The sequence below is a fragment of the Chrysochloris asiatica genome, unplaced genomic scaffold (genome assembly GCF_000296735.1).
Source record: "Chrysochloris asiatica unplaced genomic scaffold, ChrAsi1.0 scaffold00016, whole genome shotgun sequence".
NCBI lineage: Eukaryota > Metazoa > Chordata > Mammalia > Afrosoricida > Chrysochloridae > Chrysochloris > Chrysochloris asiatica.
This window is the reverse complement of record NW_006408534.1, coordinates 12,161,387-12,182,787: the sequence shown is the minus strand read 5'-3', so window position 1 is coordinate 12,182,787 and position 21,401 is coordinate 12,161,387. Positions and strand designations below refer to the sequence as shown.

The 21,401-nt window shown below is 46.8% G+C and overlaps 3 protein-coding genes across 5 annotated transcripts in view; 1 reads left to right on the top strand and 2 right to left on the bottom strand.

Moving 5' to 3' along the window:
• Positions 1–165: 165 nt before the first annotated feature.
• Positions 166–6,215, top strand: SNX17 (sorting nexin 17). 3 transcript variants are annotated; one of them, XM_006835191.1, is made up of 15 exons: positions 166–351; positions 812–886; positions 1,761–1,878; positions 2,792–2,856; positions 3,230–3,340; positions 3,433–3,523; positions 3,677–3,764; positions 4,029–4,098; positions 4,405–4,497; positions 4,591–4,794; positions 4,924–5,049; positions 5,206–5,283; positions 5,429–5,503; positions 5,593–5,634; positions 5,725–6,215. In XM_006835191.1, the coding sequence occupies exons 1-15, from the start codon at positions 289–291 to the stop codon at positions 5,836–5,838; spliced, it is 1,413 nt and encodes a 470-aa protein (XP_006835254.1). In that variant the 5' UTR covers positions 166–288; the 3' UTR covers positions 5,839–6,215. The 3 variants fall into 3 exon arrangements, with proteins under 3 accessions (XP_006835254.1, XP_006835255.1, XP_006835256.1); XM_006835192.1 differs by having other exon boundaries at positions 812–850; positions 5,725–6,133; XM_006835193.1 differs by lacking the exon at positions 812–886 and having other exon boundaries at positions 189–351; positions 5,725–5,841.
• Positions 6,216–6,659: 444 nt separating this feature from the next.
• Positions 6,660–9,813, bottom strand: ZNF513 (zinc finger protein 513). Its single transcript, XM_006835190.1, has 4 exons — positions 9,759–9,813; positions 9,361–9,516; positions 7,577–8,164; positions 6,660–7,486 (listed from the first exon to the last, which is right to left on the bottom strand). Exons 1-4 carry the CDS (start codon positions 9,811–9,813, stop codon positions 6,660–6,662), a joined length of 1,626 nt encoding a protein of 541 aa, XP_006835253.1.
• A 619-nt stretch (positions 9,814–10,432) lies between these two features.
• Positions 10,433–21,401, bottom strand: part of PPM1G (protein phosphatase, Mg2+/Mn2+ dependent, 1G) — a 25,209-nt gene continuing 14,240 nt past the window's right edge. Inside the window, exons 2-10 of the mRNA XM_006835189.1 lie at positions 15,890–15,959; positions 15,162–15,247; positions 14,574–14,706; positions 13,528–13,943; positions 12,877–13,014; positions 12,276–12,510; positions 11,768–11,897; positions 11,368–11,470; positions 10,433–11,039 (exon numbers count right to left, since the gene is read on the bottom strand). Coding sequence (XP_006835252.1) covers positions 10,836–11,039; positions 11,368–11,470; positions 11,768–11,897; positions 12,276–12,510; positions 12,877–13,014; positions 13,528–13,943; positions 14,574–14,706; positions 15,162–15,247; positions 15,890–15,959 — 1,515 coding nt within the window. The 3' untranslated portion in view covers positions 10,433–10,835. The remainder of the gene's footprint in view (positions 11,040–11,367; positions 11,471–11,767; positions 11,898–12,275; positions 12,511–12,876; positions 13,015–13,527; positions 13,944–14,573; positions 14,707–15,161; positions 15,248–15,889; positions 15,960–21,401) is intronic.

Sequence of the window (21,401 nt, the reverse complement as noted above, 5' to 3'; positions counted from 1 at the left end):
ACTGACTACAATTTCTTTTGCGGACTAAAGCGTATATAAAAGCTACGGGCCGTGCTAAGGGCCATTTTCAATTTGGGCTCCCAGTTGCGATGCCCTTTAGACTACATTTCCCAGCATGCCGAGGAGGTGCGACTCATTGCGGACGTTCCACCTCCCTTCCCACCTCTGATTTTAGGTCCCCCAAAATGGCGAGTGAGGCTGCGGGAACAGACTGAGCAGCGGAGGCAAGCGTGCAGAGCCTCTGCCGGCCTCACAGTCCGGAACCCGGCGGGCCTTACCGCTAGAAACATGCACTTTTCCATTCCTGAAACTGAGTCCCGCAGTGGGGACAGCGGCGGCTCCGCCTACGTGGTGAGGAGCGGCCGGCGCCGGACCGGGCAGGGGCGGGGATAACGGGCCGGAACCGTCTCAGAGCGGCCTCCGAGGCCTGGGCTCAAGTTCCCGACTTCTGACGGCCTTGCAGGGAGCGTATCTCACGTCCCAGATTTGTCCAGAGATTGCCCCAGCGCCTGTAGGTCCTTTGTTTGACTGCGTCGCCCCCGGACAGACGGTGGCTGCTCTGGGGGTGGGTGGGGAAGGGGCACCACTGACCTCTTGGGGCGGAGACTGCGGCATGGGTGTCCGACTCCTCGGATCCTCCCTTCTGTTTTGGGAATTGGCCGAGGAATTCTGCGGGGGAAGACAAGCTAACTCAACCTCAGATCTCGGCGCGTTACTCAGAGTTGTGCCAGGCAACTTCCGGCCTGAGCTCTCAAGGTGGAGGGTAGCCCAGACCCGGACCTAAAATGTTTGTCTGCTTTTGTGTCCGCAGGCCTATAACATTCACGTGAATGGAGTCCTGCACTGTCGGGTGCGCTACAGCCAGCTCCTGGGACTGCATGAGCAGGTGGGACTGGCGCTCCTGACTTGAGACAGCTTAAAGCCCTTTCCTACATAGAGGCATCAGTGTCTCCATTTTGACCTCTCATCCCTTTAATCACTGCCCCTGGGGAGAATCCAGTGCTTTATCACTTGACAATTCATTTGAAGTCCCTGTGACTCCTCCCCATACTCACATCCTCCTTCGAGCTTTTTTGTCCTTAGTCTTACTACTTTCAGCCTTTGCCTGTTCACTTTAAAACCGATCCCCTCCTGACTGCCAAAGCACACGCCTTCTGTCATCTGAGCTGCAACTTGAAATTCTTCTCCTTGCTCCTACAAACCATTCCCCCACTTCCTGTGTGTTCTTTGGCTCATCTCAGTGTATGTAACTGTTGCAGTTATTGCCATATTGTCTGTAATGACATGTAATGCCTGCTGTAACTCATTACAGAATTCTGGTTCTAAATTAAATGTGCAACCCTGAGCAAGTTATTTTGAGCCTCAGTTCCTACAGCTAATTTAGTCTCTAAATTCTAAGATACTTAACTAGTATTAAACTATTTGGGCACTTAAATTTTCCTTATAAAGCCCTTTTCTTCTCATCAGGATTCAGTTAACAGACTTGCTAGACAATAAAGAAGTTTCCTAGGCCCTGGCCTCATACAGACACCCTCCCTACACTATGGAGAGCCTGACTTGAACACAGTAAAGTAGGAAAGAATTTATATCTAGGACAGAGGAATGACTCTCTTGAGATGCTACCTCTGCCAAAAAGATTGTTTCCCAGATGATCAGGGTAGATATAATAGGAACTAGGGGAAGGAAACATCATGGGTCTAAATTTCCTCTTTTCATTTTCTATGGTTTATATGAAGGATTATGTCTCTTTCTCTAAATAGCTCCGGAAGGAGTATGGGGCCAATGTGCTTCCTGCATTCCCCCCAAAGAAGCTTTTCTCTCTGACACCTGCTGAGGTAGAACAGAGGAGGGAGCAGTTAGAGAAGTACATGCAAGCTGGTGAGTGGTTGGAGGGAACTTTAGTCTGACAATGTTGAGGAAAATGGGAAGAGACCAAAAAGAGCTGGTTCTACACTCAAAACCAAACCTAATACCATCAAGTTGATTCCAATTTATAAAAGACCCTGTGTAGGGTTACCAAGACTAAGTTTTTTACAGGAGCAGGCAGCCTCATCTTTCTCTTGAGCTAGTTCTATCAAATGTCTGAAATTCACTTCTAGATAAGGGGAGCAGTTTGTTCATCAACAAAAGCAAAGTGTGCAGAGACGTAAAAATACACTAGCAAAGCAATTTGGGCACAAACATTTATCAGAATACTAGTACCACTCCCCACTTATCGATATGGTTAGGTTCCAAAGACCAGGTTATTATGCCAAAATGAAAAATAACCACATCAGACCACAAAAGGATAACTACATCATTTTAGAACTGCCAAGCCACTGAGAATCATGGTCCAGACAAATCAACACACCACCTTTACCATCATAGACAGTGTTACTTTCACACCTTGGCATTCATTACTGTCAGATGTATGTTGTTAAGTAGCCAAATAGTTTTTGTTTTTTTTTAATTGTAGATGCAAAACATCAGGTAATGAGATAGTTGACAAGTCAGTGAGTAGGTGTAGCATAAATATTATTAAAGCAGCTTAGATTGTTGGGGAAAACTTAATCGCATCTGATGTGCTTTAGATTAACATCATTGTTATTTCCCTAGTTCTATAGATGACCCAACTAGATGGCAGTCAAGGGTGGGGCAAGTGAAGAATTTATGCAGTGAGTGAGGTGAGGCCAGCTTGGGGATGTGGCAGGTCATCATCAGCCCAGGAAATGGGGTCTGAGGACCAAGAAGAGGACTGGGGGAGCCAAGAGGCAGTCTGAAGTTATGGAACATCATTCTTTTGTCCCCACAGTTCGACAAGACCCATTGCTTGGAAGCAGTGAAACCTTCAATAGTTTCCTACGTCGAGCACAACAGGTAAGGCTTTGGATGAGACCAAAATTTAAGGGAAGGACCTTACTGGAGCGCTATAGCATCTAAATGAGGTGCCTATGAAAGAGAAATGGGATTTCTTCTGTACATGTTTTAAGTTCAGCTCCTTTTGTTTTTGCTTCCTGCTATTTCATGGGTCTTTTGAGAACTTCCAGGAACTCAGGAAGTGCCGGTGGGACACTTTTCACACCTCAAGAGTGCTTTGTCACTGACATGTGACCAGGATGACATTAAAGCAGCTGAGAACACATATTCACATTCTAAGTCTCACTGACACCAGAGAGCTTAGAAACAGAGCTGACCCTAGGCAGGAGTTAACAAGGCAGTGCCTTCTGTCTCTGTGTCTGTTCACAACCAGGAGACACAGCAGGTACCCACAGAAGAGGTCTCCTTGGAAGTACTGCTTAGCAACGGGCAGAAAGTTCTGGTCAGTGTGCTAACTTCAGATCAAACTGAGGATGTCTTAGAGGTGAGGTCCTTGTTTCTTTTCTCTCCCTGCAGGGTCTCAGGCTTGGGAGTGAATGGAACCAGCCTGTGTGATAAACTACTTTCTGTCTTTAGGCTGTGGCTGCAAAGCTGGACCTTCCAGATGATTTGATTGGATACTTTAGTCTCTTTCTAGTTCGAGAAAAAGAAGATGGAGCCTTTTCTTGTGAGTTTGTCTGGACTCTACCTTCTCTGTGCTTCCAGTAGTGAATTCATCTTCCCTTTAGTTGGAGACCAGTCCTAGGCATTTCTTTAGGACTTGTCTCCTGATTTCCCTTCCCAAATCTCATATTTCCTTTTTTTTCCCTAAAACCCTTAGTTGTACGGAAGTTGCAAGAATTTGAGCTGCCTTATGTGTCTGTTACTAGTCTACGGAATCAAGAATATAAGATTGTGCTAAGGAAAAGGTCAGGGCTGGAAGAGGTCAAGGCTGGGCTTGGAGCAGGGGGGAAGGTGCTGGGTTGAATTTATTGGGCCACATATTTGAGAAAGAATAATGTGAACAAGGGGTTAGAGCTGGATGTTTCTAAAAGGCCTCCCGAGTGTTTCCCCACTTAGTACCATTAGCCCCTTAAAGCCTCAGGTTGCTCCTGTTTTGTCCCTATTTGCCATTATTGCTTTTGTCACCCCAGCTTAGCCCCGTTACCTCTTTCCACCCCTTGGCCTCACAGTTATTGGGACTCTGCCTATGATGATGATGTCATGGAGAACCGGGTTGGCCTGAACCTGCTTTATGCTCAGGTAGGCTTGGAGCTGCCTCAGAAGCCCTACCCTGAAAATGATTCTGGTGTCCCACTCGCCAAGAAAATTCTTTTCATATCTGTGCTCCAAGATATGGGGAAGTTCCTTGAATACTCTCAGGGCACCAGGCATAGCCTCTACTGTCCCTGTTTTATAAGCAAATAGATAAGGACTTAAATGCAAAAAGAAGAGGTTGTTCGAGTATGGGACTAAGGGTCAGGCCAAACAGAGGTAACTTACTTTCCCCTAATCTCTTGACTGGGAATCCCACTGTCACCCATGCCCCAATCCTTGTGTCCACTGTAGACAGTGTCAGATATTGAGCGTGGGTGGATCCTGGTTACCAAGGAGCAGCACCGGCAACTCAAGTCTCTCCAAGAGAAGGTCTCCAAGAAGGAGGTGAGCCCAGCTTAGCTTCTTTCCTGTCTTAACATTCTCCAAGCTGCCCAATTCCCCTACCCTGACTTGCCCTACTGGGTGGCTACATTTCAGTTCCTGCGGCTAGCCCAGACACTGCGGCACTATGGCTACCTGCGCTTCGATGCCTGTGTGGCTGACTTTCCTGAAAAGGACTGTCCAGTGGTGGTGAGCGCAGGCAACAGTGAGCTCAGCCTGCAGCTCCGTTTGCCTGGCCAGCAACTCCGTGAAGGCTCTTTCCGGGTCACTCGCATGCGGTGCTGGAGGGTTACTTCCTCTGTGAGTTGGGGCAGGAGAGGGAAGCCTGCTGGGAGGAGGGCCTGGCTGACCTTTGACCTTCAGAAATGGGTCAGAGAGGGAGGCAGATTGGGCAGAATGAATTCAGCTGATTTCCCCCAACTCACCCAGGTGCCACTGCCCAGTGGAGGAACGAGCAGCCCAGGCCGGAGCCGGGGTGAGGTGCGCCTGGAACTGGCTTTTGAATACCTCATGAGCAAGGACCGACTACAGTGGGTCACTATCACCAGCCCACAGGTGTGAACCTACCCTCAGGCCTCCCTTGGGCCCCATTGTACAACCTCAGATACCCAAGTCCAGGGCTTACAGGACTCCATGAGAGTGGGAGCCCTTGTCTTAGGAGTACTGGGTTAGGATGACCAACCACTCTGGTTGAGTTCTCTTCTTTCCCAGGCTATCATGATGAGCATCTGCTTACAGTCCATGGTAGATGAACTGATGGTGAAGAAATCTGGTGGCAGTATTAGGAAGGTAAGAAGTAAGGGTGAACTAAGCAGCTGAGTGGTAGTACTCTTCCTGCCTTTTGTCCTGGGTATGAGGGTTCTCTCGAGGAGGAAAGGATTGGGAGTCTAAAGGGAATAACCTTGTCCTTATCAGCACCTATCTCCCATCACAGATGCTGCGCCGGCGGGTGGGGGGCTCCCTGAAGCGTTCTGACAGTCAGCAAGCAGTGAAGTCCCCGCCACTACTTGTAAGCATTACTGGTCAATACCTCGGCTACCAGCCTTGTTTCCCCCTTCCATAGTGACGTCTCTGACATCTCTGCCTCCTTTTCCCCAGGAGTCACCTGATGCTAGCAGGGAGTCCATAGTCAAACTCTCAGTGAGTTACCTGAGGGTTGGTGAGGTTGGTATTTACAAGGGACCCTGAGGAACTCCAGCCCTCTGACTTCCCACCCTGCCTCTGTTACAGAGCAAGCTGAGTGCCGTGAGTTTGCGGGGGATTGGCAGTCCCAGCACAGATGCCAGTGCCAGTGATGTCCACGGCAATTTCGCCTTTGAGGGCATTGGAGATGAGGATCTGTAATCTTCACTGCTTGAAATGTCTGCCCTCTACCCCACACCAATATACAGAACTTGCCCTGTGCGCTGGGGGCCTTTTTCTTCCTCTTTCCTACCTTGCCCTTTTCTCCCCTTAGCCAGGGGCCTCTTAACCTACCTTCCCTCTCCCTAGGCTGGCTGCCCAAAGGATTGCCCCATATCTCCTTCCCAAACTGGCCCTCAATGTCAAGTTAGCATTTAGTGTTTTGCACAAGGTCCAAGGGATCATGGCTACCTGTCTTGAAGAAGAAACTTGGCTCTCCCCAACTGCTTCTGGCTTCCCAGGGCCTCAAGCCAAGTGGATGGCAGAGGTTTGTGTATGGTCTGGCCCAGCTCCCCGTCATTAAATTGATTGCTGCCTACCTTTGGTTCCCTCTCGCTGCCCCTGCTCCCCCCATCACAGCAGAGTGCTGTGCTAAGGAGGCCAGGCTGTGCTTGCCAGTGCTAACTCAGCATAGACATGGCTTTGTTAGTGTTTCCTTTATTATAAAGCACTGAAATAAGTTAAATAAACAGATGGGATGCTGAGTAGTCCCCCAGCCAGTCCCTCCACAGTTCCTGGGAGCTGTGGAGGCAATACAGGGCCTTTCTCACTGAGCTCATGAAGTGCCTCAGTCAAGGCAAGACCCCTGGTCCATATGGGCCTTCTGCCCATCGGGTTTGGGCTGGTCCATATAGCATTTATGTTAGTCTTATGTGGAACCCCTGGCCAGCGGGGGAGGAAGGAGGTGGCTTCTGGTCAGTCTGTATAAAACATACAGGAAGGTCAGGGCTAACCCTCAGAGCCCTAGAAGAGAAGGACCTAGTTCAGGGTGAGTCTGTGTGAAGAGTCCGGCTACCAGAAGTACCCAGGGCTGTTGGACCCCGAGAGCTCAACACTGAAGGTGTGCTATGAGGTGGAACCCAGCCCTCAGAGGCAGCGAGGCCAGGCCCTCCTGTCCCACCATGGCCATGCACCTTCTGGTGGCGCTTGTAGTTGTCCCAGTGGCCTGTGGTGTAGGCGCAGGTGGCACAACGGAAGGGTTTCTCGCCTGTGTGCCGTAGCATGTGGCGTTTAAGGTTCATGCTCTGGTTGCAGCTGTAGTTGCAAAGGCTACACCGGAAAGGTTTGTCACCCGAATGGATGCGACCATGACGCTTGAGGTTGGCCAAGTTGCCACAGGCATAGGGGCAGAGAGGGCACTTGTAGGGTTTCTCTCCTGTGTGGACGCGTTGGTGCCGCTTCAGGTTGTCCAGATGAGCAGAGGCATAGGGACAGCGGGCGCATCGGAAGGGCTTCTCACCACTGTGTGTCTTCATGTGCCGGGCCAGGTGGTTGGGGTAATGAGTGGCAAAGGGGCAGAGGCTACAGGCAAACCCTTTGTCACTGGGGCCCTGGGGCCCCCCGCTGGCCCCCCCACCAGCCTCTCCTCGCATGCAGCGCCCACACATGGCAGCTCCCAGCCGACTGCCCTCACTCTCCTCCAGCTCTTGTCCACAGCCCCGGCAGGTCCAAGGGAATAGCAGTTCTGGCAGTGGTTCTGGTCCAGTCCCACAAAGACCCTCCCCTTCACCCCGCAGCTGCCCACAGTCTGGCAGGAAACTGCCACCACCTGGTGGCACATGGAGGCTCAAATCTGGAAGGAGCAGAGTATCTGTGGGAGCAGTGAAACTTGGGCTATGAATCCAAGTAGTCTTAGGGCCACCCACCCCTGTCCCAGGTTCTTTGACCCCTAGGTTTTTACCTTCAGGTCGCTGGGGCACTGCCCCCTCCTGCTCTGTGGGACTGGGAGGCCGGGTTGGTCGTGGGGCACAGCAGCGGAAGCCACAGGTCGGGCAGGGAGAAGTGGGGGGCCCCGCATGGGTGCGCTGATGCCGCCTCAGGTTGCCCAGGCTGCTGCAGGCAAAGGGGCAGTGGGGACAGCGGTAGGGCTTCTCGCCAGTGTGGGTGCGGGTATGCCGCGTCAGGTTGACGAGCTGGGCTGAGGCGTAGGGGCAGCGGCCACAGCGGAACGGCTTCTCCCCGCTGTGTGTCTGCATGTGCCGCTTCAGGTGGCTCGAGTAGTGGGACACGAAGGCGCAGAGGCGGCATGAGTACAGTAGCCGTGGGGGCAGCGGGGGCCCCCCACCCGGCCCTCCTGCCCCACAACACGGCCCCTCACCTGTCGGCCCCCCACACAGCTGGCAGGCTGGGCCTGGCCTCTCACCCCTGGCCTCCCCTGGCCCCCTGGCTGGTTCCTCAACTTCACTCTCGGCACTTAGTGCCCGGCCGCCCCCGGACTCGTCGTCGCTCAGCCCGTAGGGAAGCCCAGGCCTGGCCCCCAGAGAGTCTCCTGGTGAGACAGACATGAGAAGGGACATCATCATATGGTAAGACCAGGCTCCAATTCTCCCTTTGTCACATGTGGTCTTCCCCACTTGCTTAGTATTCCCCCACTTCTCTTAGCTTCAGCAATCCCTTTTGTTCCCTCCTAGTCTAAGGTCTGGTGTGGCACTGTGGGCTAATGCATCAGACTGCAAAGTCGTTTGCACTGCAAAGTCAGTGGTTCAAGCTCACCAGCTGCTCTTTGGAAACCCTATATGGGGTCACTATGGGTCGGAATCGACTCGATGGCACATAACAGTCTAAGGTCTGTCTCCCCTGCAGCAACTTCAGGAAAGCCACTAGATTAGTTCAGATTCTGAACTAATCTAGTGGCTACGGTGTGCAGCTACACCTAGATTTACTGAATGGAAAAGGATCTGGGGTTCAGCCAGCTCACAGTGAACAACAGACTGAAATAAATCAATAATGAAATTCTTGGGCTAAGATAGTAAAAATACAAAAGGCAGAGAAAGAGACCTTTTTCTGTGCTCCATTATTAGTAAAGCCCCTGTTAGTATAGAGCTGATTACAAAGTGAAACATATCTCAAGAGCTAGAAGGAGGTGGAGACAGTATCAGACCAGAGGTAATACCACTTCTGATTCCCTCATGATATTTAAAATCATTCTTCACAAGTGGATTGGTAGTACACAGCCTGTTAGGATGAGGCGATTCTGAGGTTACAGGGAAGAGTTGAACCTAGAAGAGGATACTACTGAGTAGAGGAAAACCTCTATACTAAAGGAGCTTATGCTGCAGGGCAAAGGGAGATAAAACATCTGAAGGGTTTTTTAAGCCCTCTCCTAACAAGCAGAGAATTTATTTCTCTAAACCTTTTAAAAGTAGACACACAGGAATAAGCTACAGCGAGGGACAAGGTTATTAAAAGGGCATTTACTTCTAACCAGTTCCATGTGATTCACCCAGTCCTAGACACATGGCCTTGGGGTCAGGCCCCTTAACGTCATTAAACTAGAGAACCTGAATAAAGCTAGGAAGCTCATTAGTTAATTAGGCAAATGAAAAAACCTAGCTTGAAACTAAACCAGCCTAGGTTGTGGCAGGATACAGTGATCTGCATGCACACTGACATTAAACTTAGCTGCTTCCTGAAGGGCTGAGGGTCCTGACGGCCACCAATCCTTAACCAAGAGCCCAAACCCACCTTCAGAGTCTCTCTCGAAGCCCATGAGCTGGTCGCAGTTGCCGTCACCTTCCTCCTCTTCCTCTTCCTCCTCAAACTCCAAATCCTGGCCTAGTAGCAAATCACTCTCTAACACCAGGGTTCCGGGTCCTTCCTCCAGGGAGTCCTCAGTATCCACTGAAGAGGGGAGGGGGCTTGTGGATTCTCCCGCAGAAGCCGTGCCCATCATCCACACCGCGGGGAACCGGCCCGCGGGGACCGGACTTCCCGCACACGAACCCCTCTAGTTCCCTTAGTATCATGGTGGGAGTCCGGATCGCTCATTCTACCCCTCAGGAGTTCCCCCCTTCACCCCGACCTGCACCCACTCCACTGACCCCACCCCCGCTCCTCCCCACTCGCGGCCCTTGACCCCTGACCTTTGACCCCCTCACATTTCACAGGCTGCGGGTGGCTTTGCTTCCTTCGGGGCATCGTGACCGGCTCCAGCCCGACGCGCTTTTGGCCTGCGGCCACCCGGCCCCACCCCTCCCAACTCGGCCCGCCCACCCCCCCTTCCCTCTCAGGGCCCGCGGGCCGTCTCCATGCAGCGGCGCGGGCCCTGGGCAGCTCCCGGCCCTGGCCCCAGCGCCCCGCTCAGGCCGCTCCCGCCGCCGCTTCCATTCATGGAGCCCCCTGCACCCCCTACGGAGACCAGCTGGTACCTCCGTATTCGCTTCCGCTTCCGCCGCCGCAGAGCTACACGGGAGGCGTAGTCATGAAAATCAGAAGCAGAGGCTTTCATCGCGTGACCAGGAAGTGATTGTGACGCGTTAGCAAACCAATCAGAAGTCAGAAAGAAACCGGCCGGCGAGTAAGGGAAGAGAAACGCTGCTAGTTTTCAGTCTTAGGAGCTGGCTTACTGGGTCCTGACCCCTCCCAAGAGGAACTTAAGTTATTTAAGGCTCCAGGAGGAGGCTATGCCGGGCTGGTCAGCCAGTAGCTCTGGAGTTAGTTCCCCTCCCTTCTGCACATACACACTAACACACACACAACAGGGTCAAGTCTAGGACCAGGGCAGCAATGGAGAAAAAAATGACACCATGGGCAGGAGTAGGTTTTGGCCTTTAGTCTGAAAAAGTGTTGATTGAAAGTGTACAACAGAGAGCAGGTGCAAGCGGCTGGGGGCCATGGAGCCGCCAATAAAAAAGAATGTCCTTAAATAAAGTGTTCACAGAGTAAAAACCAGAACCGCCAGTCCTTCCCTCCAACACAACAGCACAGGCACAGAACCAGTGATGAGCCCAAAGGAGCAACGAGGAGGCTGGGGAAGATGGCAGAGGCTCCCCAGGCTACTGTGTGGAGGGAGAACCCTCTTTGGAATGGGCTGAGTAAAGCCACCCAGCATCCCTGGCACACCTCATACCCACTGCTAAGGCTAAAGGAAAAAGACAAAAATCAGTCTCGGTCCAAAGGGCTCAGAAAACAGTCTAGGTGGGCAAGGGTGTAGACGACTGCTAGTCCCGCTTGGCCTTTTTGTTGTCGCTGTTGCCATTTTCCTCGACATCCTCAGAGGTGAGCACCTCCTCCAGTTTCCGCTTGCCACTCTCTGGCTGGAGTTCGGCTGTGTTTCGGGGCTTGAAGGAAATGATGATGCAAGTCATGTTGTCACACCCTGTACCATCCCCCGAAGTGTCTGGTGCCAGGCATTGATCCAACAGCTGCAAAAGGTACAGGGCAGCTCAGTCAAGGGGACTGAACACCTTTCTGGGTAGAACCTAAAACTCTGTAAGTGGGTTGGTTCTCCCTGCTGAGACAAGGTGGTGGGAGGAGGGGAATGGACAGCAATTATCACAGCAAAACAGCCCACTTGCTAGTGCATGAATCTTAAGACTGAGTCAGAGAAATGAGGGAAAATGGAACTTTTTTTGTCAAGGTTTGGCATATTGTCAGTAACTAAAGATTCTCTTATGCCCTGGTCAGCTCAGGCTAAGAGAAACCTTTGGCTGTGCAGATGAGATGCCCTTTTCCGTTCACCATGGGACTCACCTCTTCCACAATGGATGACAGTAACCGAAGCTCCCCATTTTCATCTCGCTGGCTGATTTTTGATTGAATAAAGTCTACAACTTCCTGGCTGCTCATCACATTCCTGAGGTCAAAAACAATCAGTAGAATCTTCCTTAGTTCTACCACAGCAGAGTGGTAGACTGTAAACAGAGTTGATGGCACAGGCCAGTACAAACACCTAAAGATTCTCCTCAGCTCTGCCTTGGGTTTGGGGGTCTTATCTCACAAGAGGGCAGCACAGGCTCCAATCCTAGATCAGATTGAGAAAAGGTGCTGATCTAGAGCCATTAGATGGATGATAAAGCCGAAACTGCTCAGAGCTCTAGAAAAGAATGCTACATACAGAAAGGGAATGTTAGGGCGTTCCCCAGGTGCTCACCAAATGCCATCACAGGCAATGACCATGAATTCGTGGTCATCAGTGAGAGTCAGCACCTTGATGTCAGGAAGGGCTGAAATCATCTGTTCCTCAGGTGGCAGGTTCTTGTTTCTCTTGTAGAAGTGGTCTCCTGAAGTAAAGGAATGAGTGGTTGACTTGAGCAGTTTGGGTAATTCCCACAGACTTGTATTGCAGGCAGGTCAAGCTTTGTCATTTATTCTCTTCTTAAAAAGCATCATAATCTAGAGGAATGGATAACTGAGTTCTCGTTTTTTCTAGTTTCAGTCCTGACATCAGGTTGCTACAGCTTAAGTAAATCACTTACCTGAACCTCTTTTTATCCAAAAAGTAGAAAGGATAATGATACCTACCTTACCTATTTTAGAGACATTAAGGACAGAGGTAGTAGACACAAAAGAACTTTGAAAGGTTCTTTTGTTAGGCAGATAAGTGTTTGGGACAGACAGCAAGACCCTAAAAGTCTTTCCCATAGCTTCCTGGTCCTTACCAATGGCTCTAGAGAGGTTAAGTCCCCCGTTGACTCGCCCATCCATGGTGACCTTGCCACCAGCATTCTTGATGCGTGCAAGCTCCACTTCATCCTCTGGTTTGTGGTCATAGGACATGTCTAAAGCTTTGCCTGCCTCAGATACCACACAACGGGAGTCTCCGGCGTTGGCTACAATCAACTGTTTTCCTCGAATCAGAGCCACCACCGCTGTTGTGCCACTGTCAGAGCCAGGCTTAAGACCAATCGGAAAAAAAAAAAGAGGGAGAGAGCATGATGGGTGCTCTTGGTCATGAGCTCTTCATGGGTATTGTTGCTGACCATTCATCTATATGCATTTTCCTCACAGTGGGACCTCCAGGAGAGTTTTAACAGGAGAAGGAACACAGAGTAATCTTTCCATAAACAACAGCATACTCCCTCCCTTGAGACAGTTCTACCAAAAAGACTAACCACCTGGTTCATGTTGCAGAATAAATCCACCTATGACCATGACTTTAGTGCTAAGGTATCAAGGGGACTCCTGGCCCAAAATCAAAATCAGGAGTTTCACACCTGCCTCTTAGCTATTCAAAACTCACTGCTCCCTTTCCCCACACACCTCCTCTTTGCCTTCCATTCCAGGCACCATCATTTCTTCTTCATCATCATCGTCCTCTTCTGCCTCCTCGGTGTCATCTTCATCTTCTTCATTCTCTGCCTCTTCACTGCTGTAGCCATCTTCTTCCTCACTGCATTCCTGCCAGACAGAGGATCTCAGGCTGCTGAAACTGTGATGATCCCCTGTTCGTACAAGCCTCAACTCAAATCCAAAACCAAGAAACCCTGACTGAACACAGGTACAGGTCCTCAAAATACTGAAAAAAATGCAGCTTTATGAACATGATAGAAAACTGAAAAAAGGGGGAGTTAGGCTGCATGTAACTGTCATCCCAAGAATTATCAGCAGTCATGAGCAAGAAGCCCTGGGAAAATCAGAGCTGCTAGCAAAAGCACCTTTCACTATTGTTATGGTCTTTACCTAGCAGAAAAGATAAACCAAAACTAAATCTATTTGTTAAAGTGAGGAGGTAAGAGGGCTCATGGAACCTGTGATGGTAGAAATAATTAATTTAACAAAGTTAAAGTTAAGGATATTTAGCTCTTAGACGATGATGTCAAAATAGAAAGAAAAGAGTTGAAAGACATGGGCTAGTGACCGAGCAGGCCCTATCTATAACTTCAGCATCTGCCTACCACCATAGGCCCTTACCTCACTGTCTTCCTCTTCCTCTTCTGCCTCATCTGACTCATCGTCACTGTCCTCAAAAAACTTGGACTTAGCAATTCGAGGCAGCTTGTCAGACGCTGAAGAGCAGGAGGGTCCAGCCTCTCCAGTGGGAGTGCCGGGCTCACCAACTGGGCCTGCCTCAGTCCCACGTTCTAAGTTGGAGGAAATGCCTGTGTGGGCCTTAGCTGTGGGACCATTTTCCTCTGAAGGAGCTTCCCTAGATGGGTCCTCAGGTCCTGTCTCCCCATTGAGGCCCTGGGACCCTGCTTCCTCGCCTGCCCCAGCTCCAGATTTGCTATGGGGAGGGCCCTTGTGACAGTTCTGCCCGTAGCGTGTCAGCAGCTCTTCAATAGTCATGGTAGCCTCTTCATGCAGCAGTGCAGCCTCCTCATTGTCCACTGCAGGAAAGAAGCTAAATCAGAGCCGCCAAGCCAGACTCCTCACAGGGTCAGTCCCTCACTATCTCCACAGTCCTTGTAGCCTGAGCACCAAATTGCCCACAACCTCCCACTCCCAGGACTCCTCTCACTTTTAAAGTCTCAAAAGAATGCCCCTCTGCTTCCTTCTCAAGTTTAACATCTGCCTCTAAATTTCCTTTGGTCATTGTTTTTCCAATCCCATTATACTCAAATGAAAAGTTAGTTACTATGTTTCCCCTTTCACTTCTCATTCATTATTGGACAAGTTTGAAACCCTATTCTTTACTAAGGACACAGGAAGCCTACAATGTAACTTGGCTGCTGGGGCTAATGACTGCTCCAGTCTTGAGGAAAAAAAAGGTCACAAAAATACTAACAGGAACCAGGAAAATCACCATCACAATGACAAAATATATGTAAAAATTCTTACAACTATGACACTAGGTACTCAAAAAGGTTAATTCTCTCTTCTTTTCATAACCACATATAGTGCACAAGAATACAACAGGTTTCTTTAGTGTGGAGATTGCCCAGGTCCCTAGGAATCATTTATCAATGATATATAAACTATATAAGGAATGGTTCTTCATGCTGTGATACCACACTCACCATCATCTTCATCAGCTACTTTTTCTTTTTCATCTTCGTCTTCAGTAGGTCGCCCTGCAATCTGTGCCAGCTCCTTAATGACGTCCTCAGTGGTCAGTTTGGCATCAATAGCCAAGAAGGCATCTTCCAAAGCCTGAATGTAAACAAAACAGTATGAGTGCAGGAAAAAGTAAAGTAGGCACGAAATGAATCATCTGTTACTCAGTCTTGGGCACAAGAAAAGTTTACAAATTAGTGTGTGCCTGCCATACTAAAAGTTACTCATAGATAGACAGCTCTAAAAATGTCCAAATAGGAATAAACTTGGTTTAGGTACAGAATTCTTAAAGAAATATTCTAGGGACATCCTACAGAACCAAAAAGGAATCCTTGCGTTACAGTGATTAGGCGCTCAGCTGCTAACAGAAAGATTGGCAGTTGGAATCCACTAGTGGCTCTACAAGAAACGATGAGGCTGGCTTCCTCCGTAGTGATTACAATCTTGGAAACCCTGTAGGGCATCTCTACTATGTCCTACAAGACTGTTTTGAGTCAAAATCGACTACAACGGGTACAGAACCAAAGAATGAACAGTGTGGGAAGACAGACCTTCTGTAGCTTGCCTTCCTTGTAGGCCTTCTGATCTTTGATGATATCAGGAAGATATTTGGCACAGTACAAGGCAACTTCCTCCCCTAAAAGAAAGATAAAGTCACCCAGAGCACTGCTTCTCCCATATAGTAAGTAATATAATATTGATGTTATACTTCAGTGAACACTGGGGTTAATGGAAGAGTATCTTAACATACCTAAAACCCATTTGAAGGACAATGTTTGGGAAGTTCTGACCCAGAAAACAAGATTTTACCAGCACCCCTCTCAGGACTATATTAATATATCCCTTGCCTTTTCTTGGCTGTATACTTAGTTCTGGGGAAGGGGAGAGGGAGGGACGCTAATGTAGGAAGAGGCTTCTTGGATTAAAACAAGGTCTGGTAAGTTCATGAACCAATACAATATACTATCGGGAAGAAAGAATGATGGAATACAGAAAAACAGACACTAGGTAGGAAATTAAGTCCTGGTGTGGCGCTGTGGGTTAATGCACCAGACTTTGAAGTCGTTTGAACTGCATGGTAGGTGGTTCAAACTCCCACCAGTTACTCCTTGGAAATCCTATACAGGGTCACTATGGGTCGGAACTGACTTGATGGCACTTAACAACAACAGGTAAGAAATGATATCGGAAGATCAGAACCCCGGAAAGTAAAAAAGCAAAAGACCCATTCTTCCCTGTAAAGTGGTAGAATGTTACCAATATGGTCTGCTAATGTTACCTCCATGTCCATCGTAAACAGAAAACATAGCTGTCTCATTGTCTAGCTCAGGAATACAGTTGTGAGCATCCTAGAAAAAGAAGAGAATCATCAGTATTTCTCAAGGTCAGAGAATAGTCTCCCTTGTGGACCTCAGAGGTCATTAGCATCAACTTCATACCATAATCTTATTCACTGGCCTGCTTAGCACCAAAACAAAACAAAATGATAAAATAAAAAAGGAGAGAGAAAGAAAGTGATGGGAAGGGAGAGAGAAGAATTTGGTCACTAACTCTACAGTCCAGCAGCTTCAAGCCTAGATCTCAGCCCAGATGGCAGGATATTGGGCCGTTAGAACTCTAATCCCAACTTTTTTGGAATTTGTGTGGCGCTGTAGGATAAGCACTGGACCACAAGGTCAGTTAGAACCACCGGGTCAGCAGTTCAAACTCACCAGCTGCTCCTCAGAAACTCTATACAGGGTCCCTATACAGAACCAATTTGACGGCACTTAACAACATGGGGAGAATCAGAATAAACAATCATTTAGGTGACTTCTAAAATCAGTGAACTTCAAGGAAGATTTTAGGAAAGACAGCAAAAGACTCAAAGGCTTTAAAAAAATAGCTTTCCAGGCAAAACAGATGGATTATTCTTCCTAAAAGATTGCTCAAGCCTTGTTCTTAAAGAGTCTCCATTCGTCAATGTTCCTCTTCTGTCAGGTAACTACAGTCTCCTTTGCCCCATCTTTTTCAACCTCCCAAGTGAGGACTGAACTTCACACAAGTAGGCTAAAAGGATAGCAACTTGGATATACACAGATCTACTTTGGGTTGATTCAACCTTAGCACTTTTGTACAGCATCCTCTATGAGAGGATGGCCAAGGAATTGACTTTGTCTTTGTTTTCCTTGATTCCCATTGCCATCCCCAGACCCAGTCATTTTATGATTGAGGCAATCTTACTCACTCTCCTCAGTACTGATTCTGTGGTCTGCAGCTGATGCTTTGTTCCCAGAATCCTCTTCTCCCAACTAATCAACTTTAAAAATGACTGTAGAAATAAAGCCTGCTTCTACTGTAGCTCCCCCTGGTGTTATTTTTATTCCTTGACAATGGGGTAAGTGCTGCCTTTTCTGAAAAATTTCTTAAAGACATCTAACACAGCCTTAAGTGAAAGCAGTAGAAATTGTTAAGTGCTATACTTTTCTTTTTAGTTCTTTAAAAATACACCATCTAAATTTTTTCCTCTACTTTGTCAAACTTAGGAGTCTTGGTGTGTAGCTGTAGGTTAAGCACTGGACTGCTAACCCCAGAGTCGGCAGTTCAAACCCACCAGCTGCTCCTTGGAAACCCTATACAGGGTCACATACAGGTCCTATACAGGTAACATACACAACAGCACTTAACCGTTATATGACCAGTAAGAAAATCAAAGTAGAGTGGTTCTTCTGTCATCCCTAAAATTACATTTTATCTTAGTTCCACAAGTCTAGAAAATAAACTTAGTGATTTTAAAGTAGGGAAGGGCTTGTCTTCTATTTTCCTCTGTCTCTAGAGAAAGTGTCCTGGAAGCTAAGACACTGTAAAGATGGCTTTATCATTTACTACTAGTAATAGACTTGCTTGTCTCATCTCAAGGGCTTAGAAAGAACCACTGACCAAAGGTCAGACTCCCCTCTACCAACCACTCTACCTCTAGCCTCCATGACCTATCTTTTCTCCAATTAAGCCAAGGCTTACCTCACTAGGCTTACCTCTATTCTCATCACCATCTCAGCACCTTCTCTCCTGCATTAATGATTATTTCCTGCCCCTACATCATCTATCAGTGATTCTTAAATTTTAATGTACCTAAGAATCCATTCATCTAATATCTGAATGCCCATATGTGACATGGTGTGTTCTGATACATGAGTAATCAAAATAAAGATCTATCATAAAAAGCTTATTCTAGTGGGGGATATAGTCAGTATGTAAATACAACAAATAGGTAAATGATTTAAAATGCTAGAGGATGGTTAAGTGTTATAGAAAAAGAAAAAGAAGAACAAAGTAAATACAACTGGAATGGATTCCCTAAGAACTTGGACCTCACCAGTCACTCAAAACCCATGCTGTGAGTATCTAACTATTTCAGCGAAACAGCTGTGTTGTATAACTGCAGATTTAATTTAATTGATTTTATAGTTTGGTTTGTTAATATGGAATCTATGGCCAGTTCTATACATTTAAGAACACATTTAAGAAATATTAAATTAAAATAATTTTAGTAAATACTAGAGCTCCACATGTTTTCTTTTAGGAAAAAGAAAAACTACAGGGATTTTTACTAAGTGCAGAATGATGCATATAGTAAGATGCCTTTTGTGTGTTATGTGGTGAAGAGGGGCACACATAAAAATGTCTGTCTTTTCTTACTGTAATGTTACAAGAACATATAAGAAACTAATAAAAGCAGTTAACCAGGGAAGGGCATGAAGGGTATAGACATGGATGGGAATGAAACTGGACCATGGGAATGTATAACTTTTTTAAAGCAAGTTAAATGTTTGAAAAAGATAATTTATTACTAAACTTTTGAGAATCTGGTCCAAATAATTCTACTTTTTAGTTAGGGTGTTGTTGTTGTTAAGTGCCATTGAGTCGGTTCCAACCAATAGCGACCCTGTAAAGGGTTTCCTGGGAGCAGCTGGTGAGCTTGAACTGCCAATCTTGCAGTTCAAACGACTTTGCAGTCTGGCACATTAACCCACAGTGCCACACCAGGGTAGGGAGGAGCAATATGGTACTGTGAATTATTTAATGTTATGTACTGAATTATGCCCCCACTCCAAATGTTTTGTTAAGTCCATTTAGGAATGATTTGTCTTTGTTTTAGCAGAGTCAGGGTTAGTGTAGGGTGTGTTTCAGTCAATTTCTTTCAAGATATAAAAAGATTAAACTCACAGAGACAAAGATAAGGAAGCTAAAGAGATACGGACTTTCTCCAGATCCTACTCAGAGAGAAAGCCTTCCCCTAGAGAGTCTGCACAAGAATTCACGATTCTTGTCTCCTAAACAGTAATAAAATATATTTTTGTCCATCAGAGCCATTCACTGTGGTACTTCTGTTATAGCAATGCTAGATAACTAAAACACTTAATATGGCACGTCTAGCCATGCTTAGAGTCCTGGTGTGGTGCAGTAGGATAACACACTGGACTACAAGGTCTAAACTGCAAAATCGGCAGTTCAAACTCACCAACCTCTCCTCAGAAATCCAATATAGAATCGCTTAAGAGTCAGAACTGACTCAAAGGCATGAAACAAGAAGCCATGTTTGGAAGGAGTCCTGGTAACATAGTGTGCTATGGGTTGAGTTCCTGTCTGCTAGTTCAGCAGTTTGAATCTACCAGCTGCTCCACAGGAGAAACATGAGGCTTTCTACTCCTGTAAAGATTTACGGCCTTGGAAACCCTGTATAGCGTTGCTCAAAATGATCTGCAGGCACGTAGCAGCAATAGCAGCCATGCTTGGGGTCCTGGTTTGGTGCTGTAAAATTAGCACTGAAGCACTGGACTGCTAACAGCAAGGCTGACAGTTCAAACCCTGTAGCCATTCATCAGAAACCCTATACAGCAGGGGTCACTGTGAGTCAGAACTGGCTGGACAGCACATAACAATAAATGGTGGGCTTAAACCACCAACCCTGTGACTAGGAGTCCAGTGCATCCTACAGTACCACACCAGGACTCCTTTATTTGTCTGATATGAATGATGAAAAATATTAATGTCTAGTGGAAATAAGAACAAAGGTAAAAACACCCTTATGCCTCAATTGACAAAAATATAAACTAGTAGAGCTTTCCTGAAGGGCAATTTGGTGAAATTGGTTTGTTAGGTGCCATTAAATCAGTTCCGACTCAGTGACCCCATGCACAACAGAACAAAACACTGCCCAGACCTGAGCTAGCCTCACAATTGTTGTTACGCTTGAGCACATTGCTGTCAACAGCATCAACCAATCTTACTGTGGGTCTTCCTCTTTTTCACTGACATTACTTTACCAAGTATGATGGTTATATAATGGTGAGTAAAAAATTGTCTGCACTGTGGCTGTAGAATTTATCAACTTTTAGAAAAGACAAATACATCATTTTTCAACATAATCTCCTTGCTTTTCAATATACTTTGTCCATCTGTCAACAAGCTTTCATATTTTCTTATTAAAAAATATTTTAATGAGTATAAAGCTGATGTTCTCTCCCATGTAAACCTCACAATAAAAACTTTAACAAACAAAAAAACACTGTCAACAGTGGCACTAAAAAATTAAAAAAAAAAATAAAAAAAAATATATATATGCTGTTGTTAAGTGCCGTTGAGTTGATTCTGACCCATAGGGACCCTCTATAGGGTTTCCGAGGAGCAGCCGGTAACCTTGAACTGCCAACCTTGCAATTCAAATGGCTTTGCACTTTGCAGTCTGGCACATTAACCAAGATGCCATATGTGTGTGTGTGTGTATATATATATATATATATATATATATAGTTGTTGTTATGTGCCATGGAGTTGGTTCCCACTCATAGCAACCCTGTACAGGGTTTCCAAGGCTGTAAATCTTTATGGGAGCAGAAAGCCTCATCTTTCTCCTTTGTAACAGCTGGTAGTTTCGAACTGTTGACCTTGTGGTTGGCAGCCAGATTTGTAAGCACTACGCTACCAGAGCTCTATACATATATATAGTATAAAAATTGTTTTAGGCTAAGCTGCGAGCCACAAATGTACCACTGTCTTCACTTCTTCATCAGAGGTAAATCTTTGCCCTTGAAACATTGCTTTCAGAAGATCAAACAGGTGTATAAAGTCTGGTAAAGCAAAAAGATCAGGACTGTAAGAAGGATGCTTTAACACCTCAAAAGAAGTTTTTGGAGAGTGTCAACAGTATGGGCAGAGGTATGTAGACATGCATTGGCATGCAAGATCACAGAGCCCTCTGTGTTTAGTCCGAAGCTTAGGCTTCAGCTCTTCAATGGGCATAGCACTGTGAGTTGTTGAATGTTTTTCCTAATAGTATTCCCTTGAGAATACTGGCCCCTTGAGAATCCCAGAAAACTATAAAGCATAAATTTTCCAGCTGATGGTTGACTTTTGAACTTTTTCTTGGTCAGCAATTGAAGATGTTTCCATTCCATACCCTGCCGTTTACACTCAGGCTCGTAGTGATGAATTCATGTGTCATGTGTCACTACTAGTCATGATTTTAAAGAATCTTTTACCTCATTCGAGTATCAATCCAAATTTTGTTTACAGATGTCCAACCTCTTCTGTGTTTGTTCTTCTTTGTTTCAGTACCCATCTCTCACAAACTTTTCAGAGCCATGGACGATTGGCAAATGATTTGCTGCATAACCCATTATAACTCGTCTATTTGACACAATCATTTCATGTACATGCTCAATGTTGTCAACAGCTGTGAACGTGCATTTTAATATAACCGGAGTGCGGATAATTTTTGTCTCTCTCTCTCTCTCTCTCTCTCTCTCTCT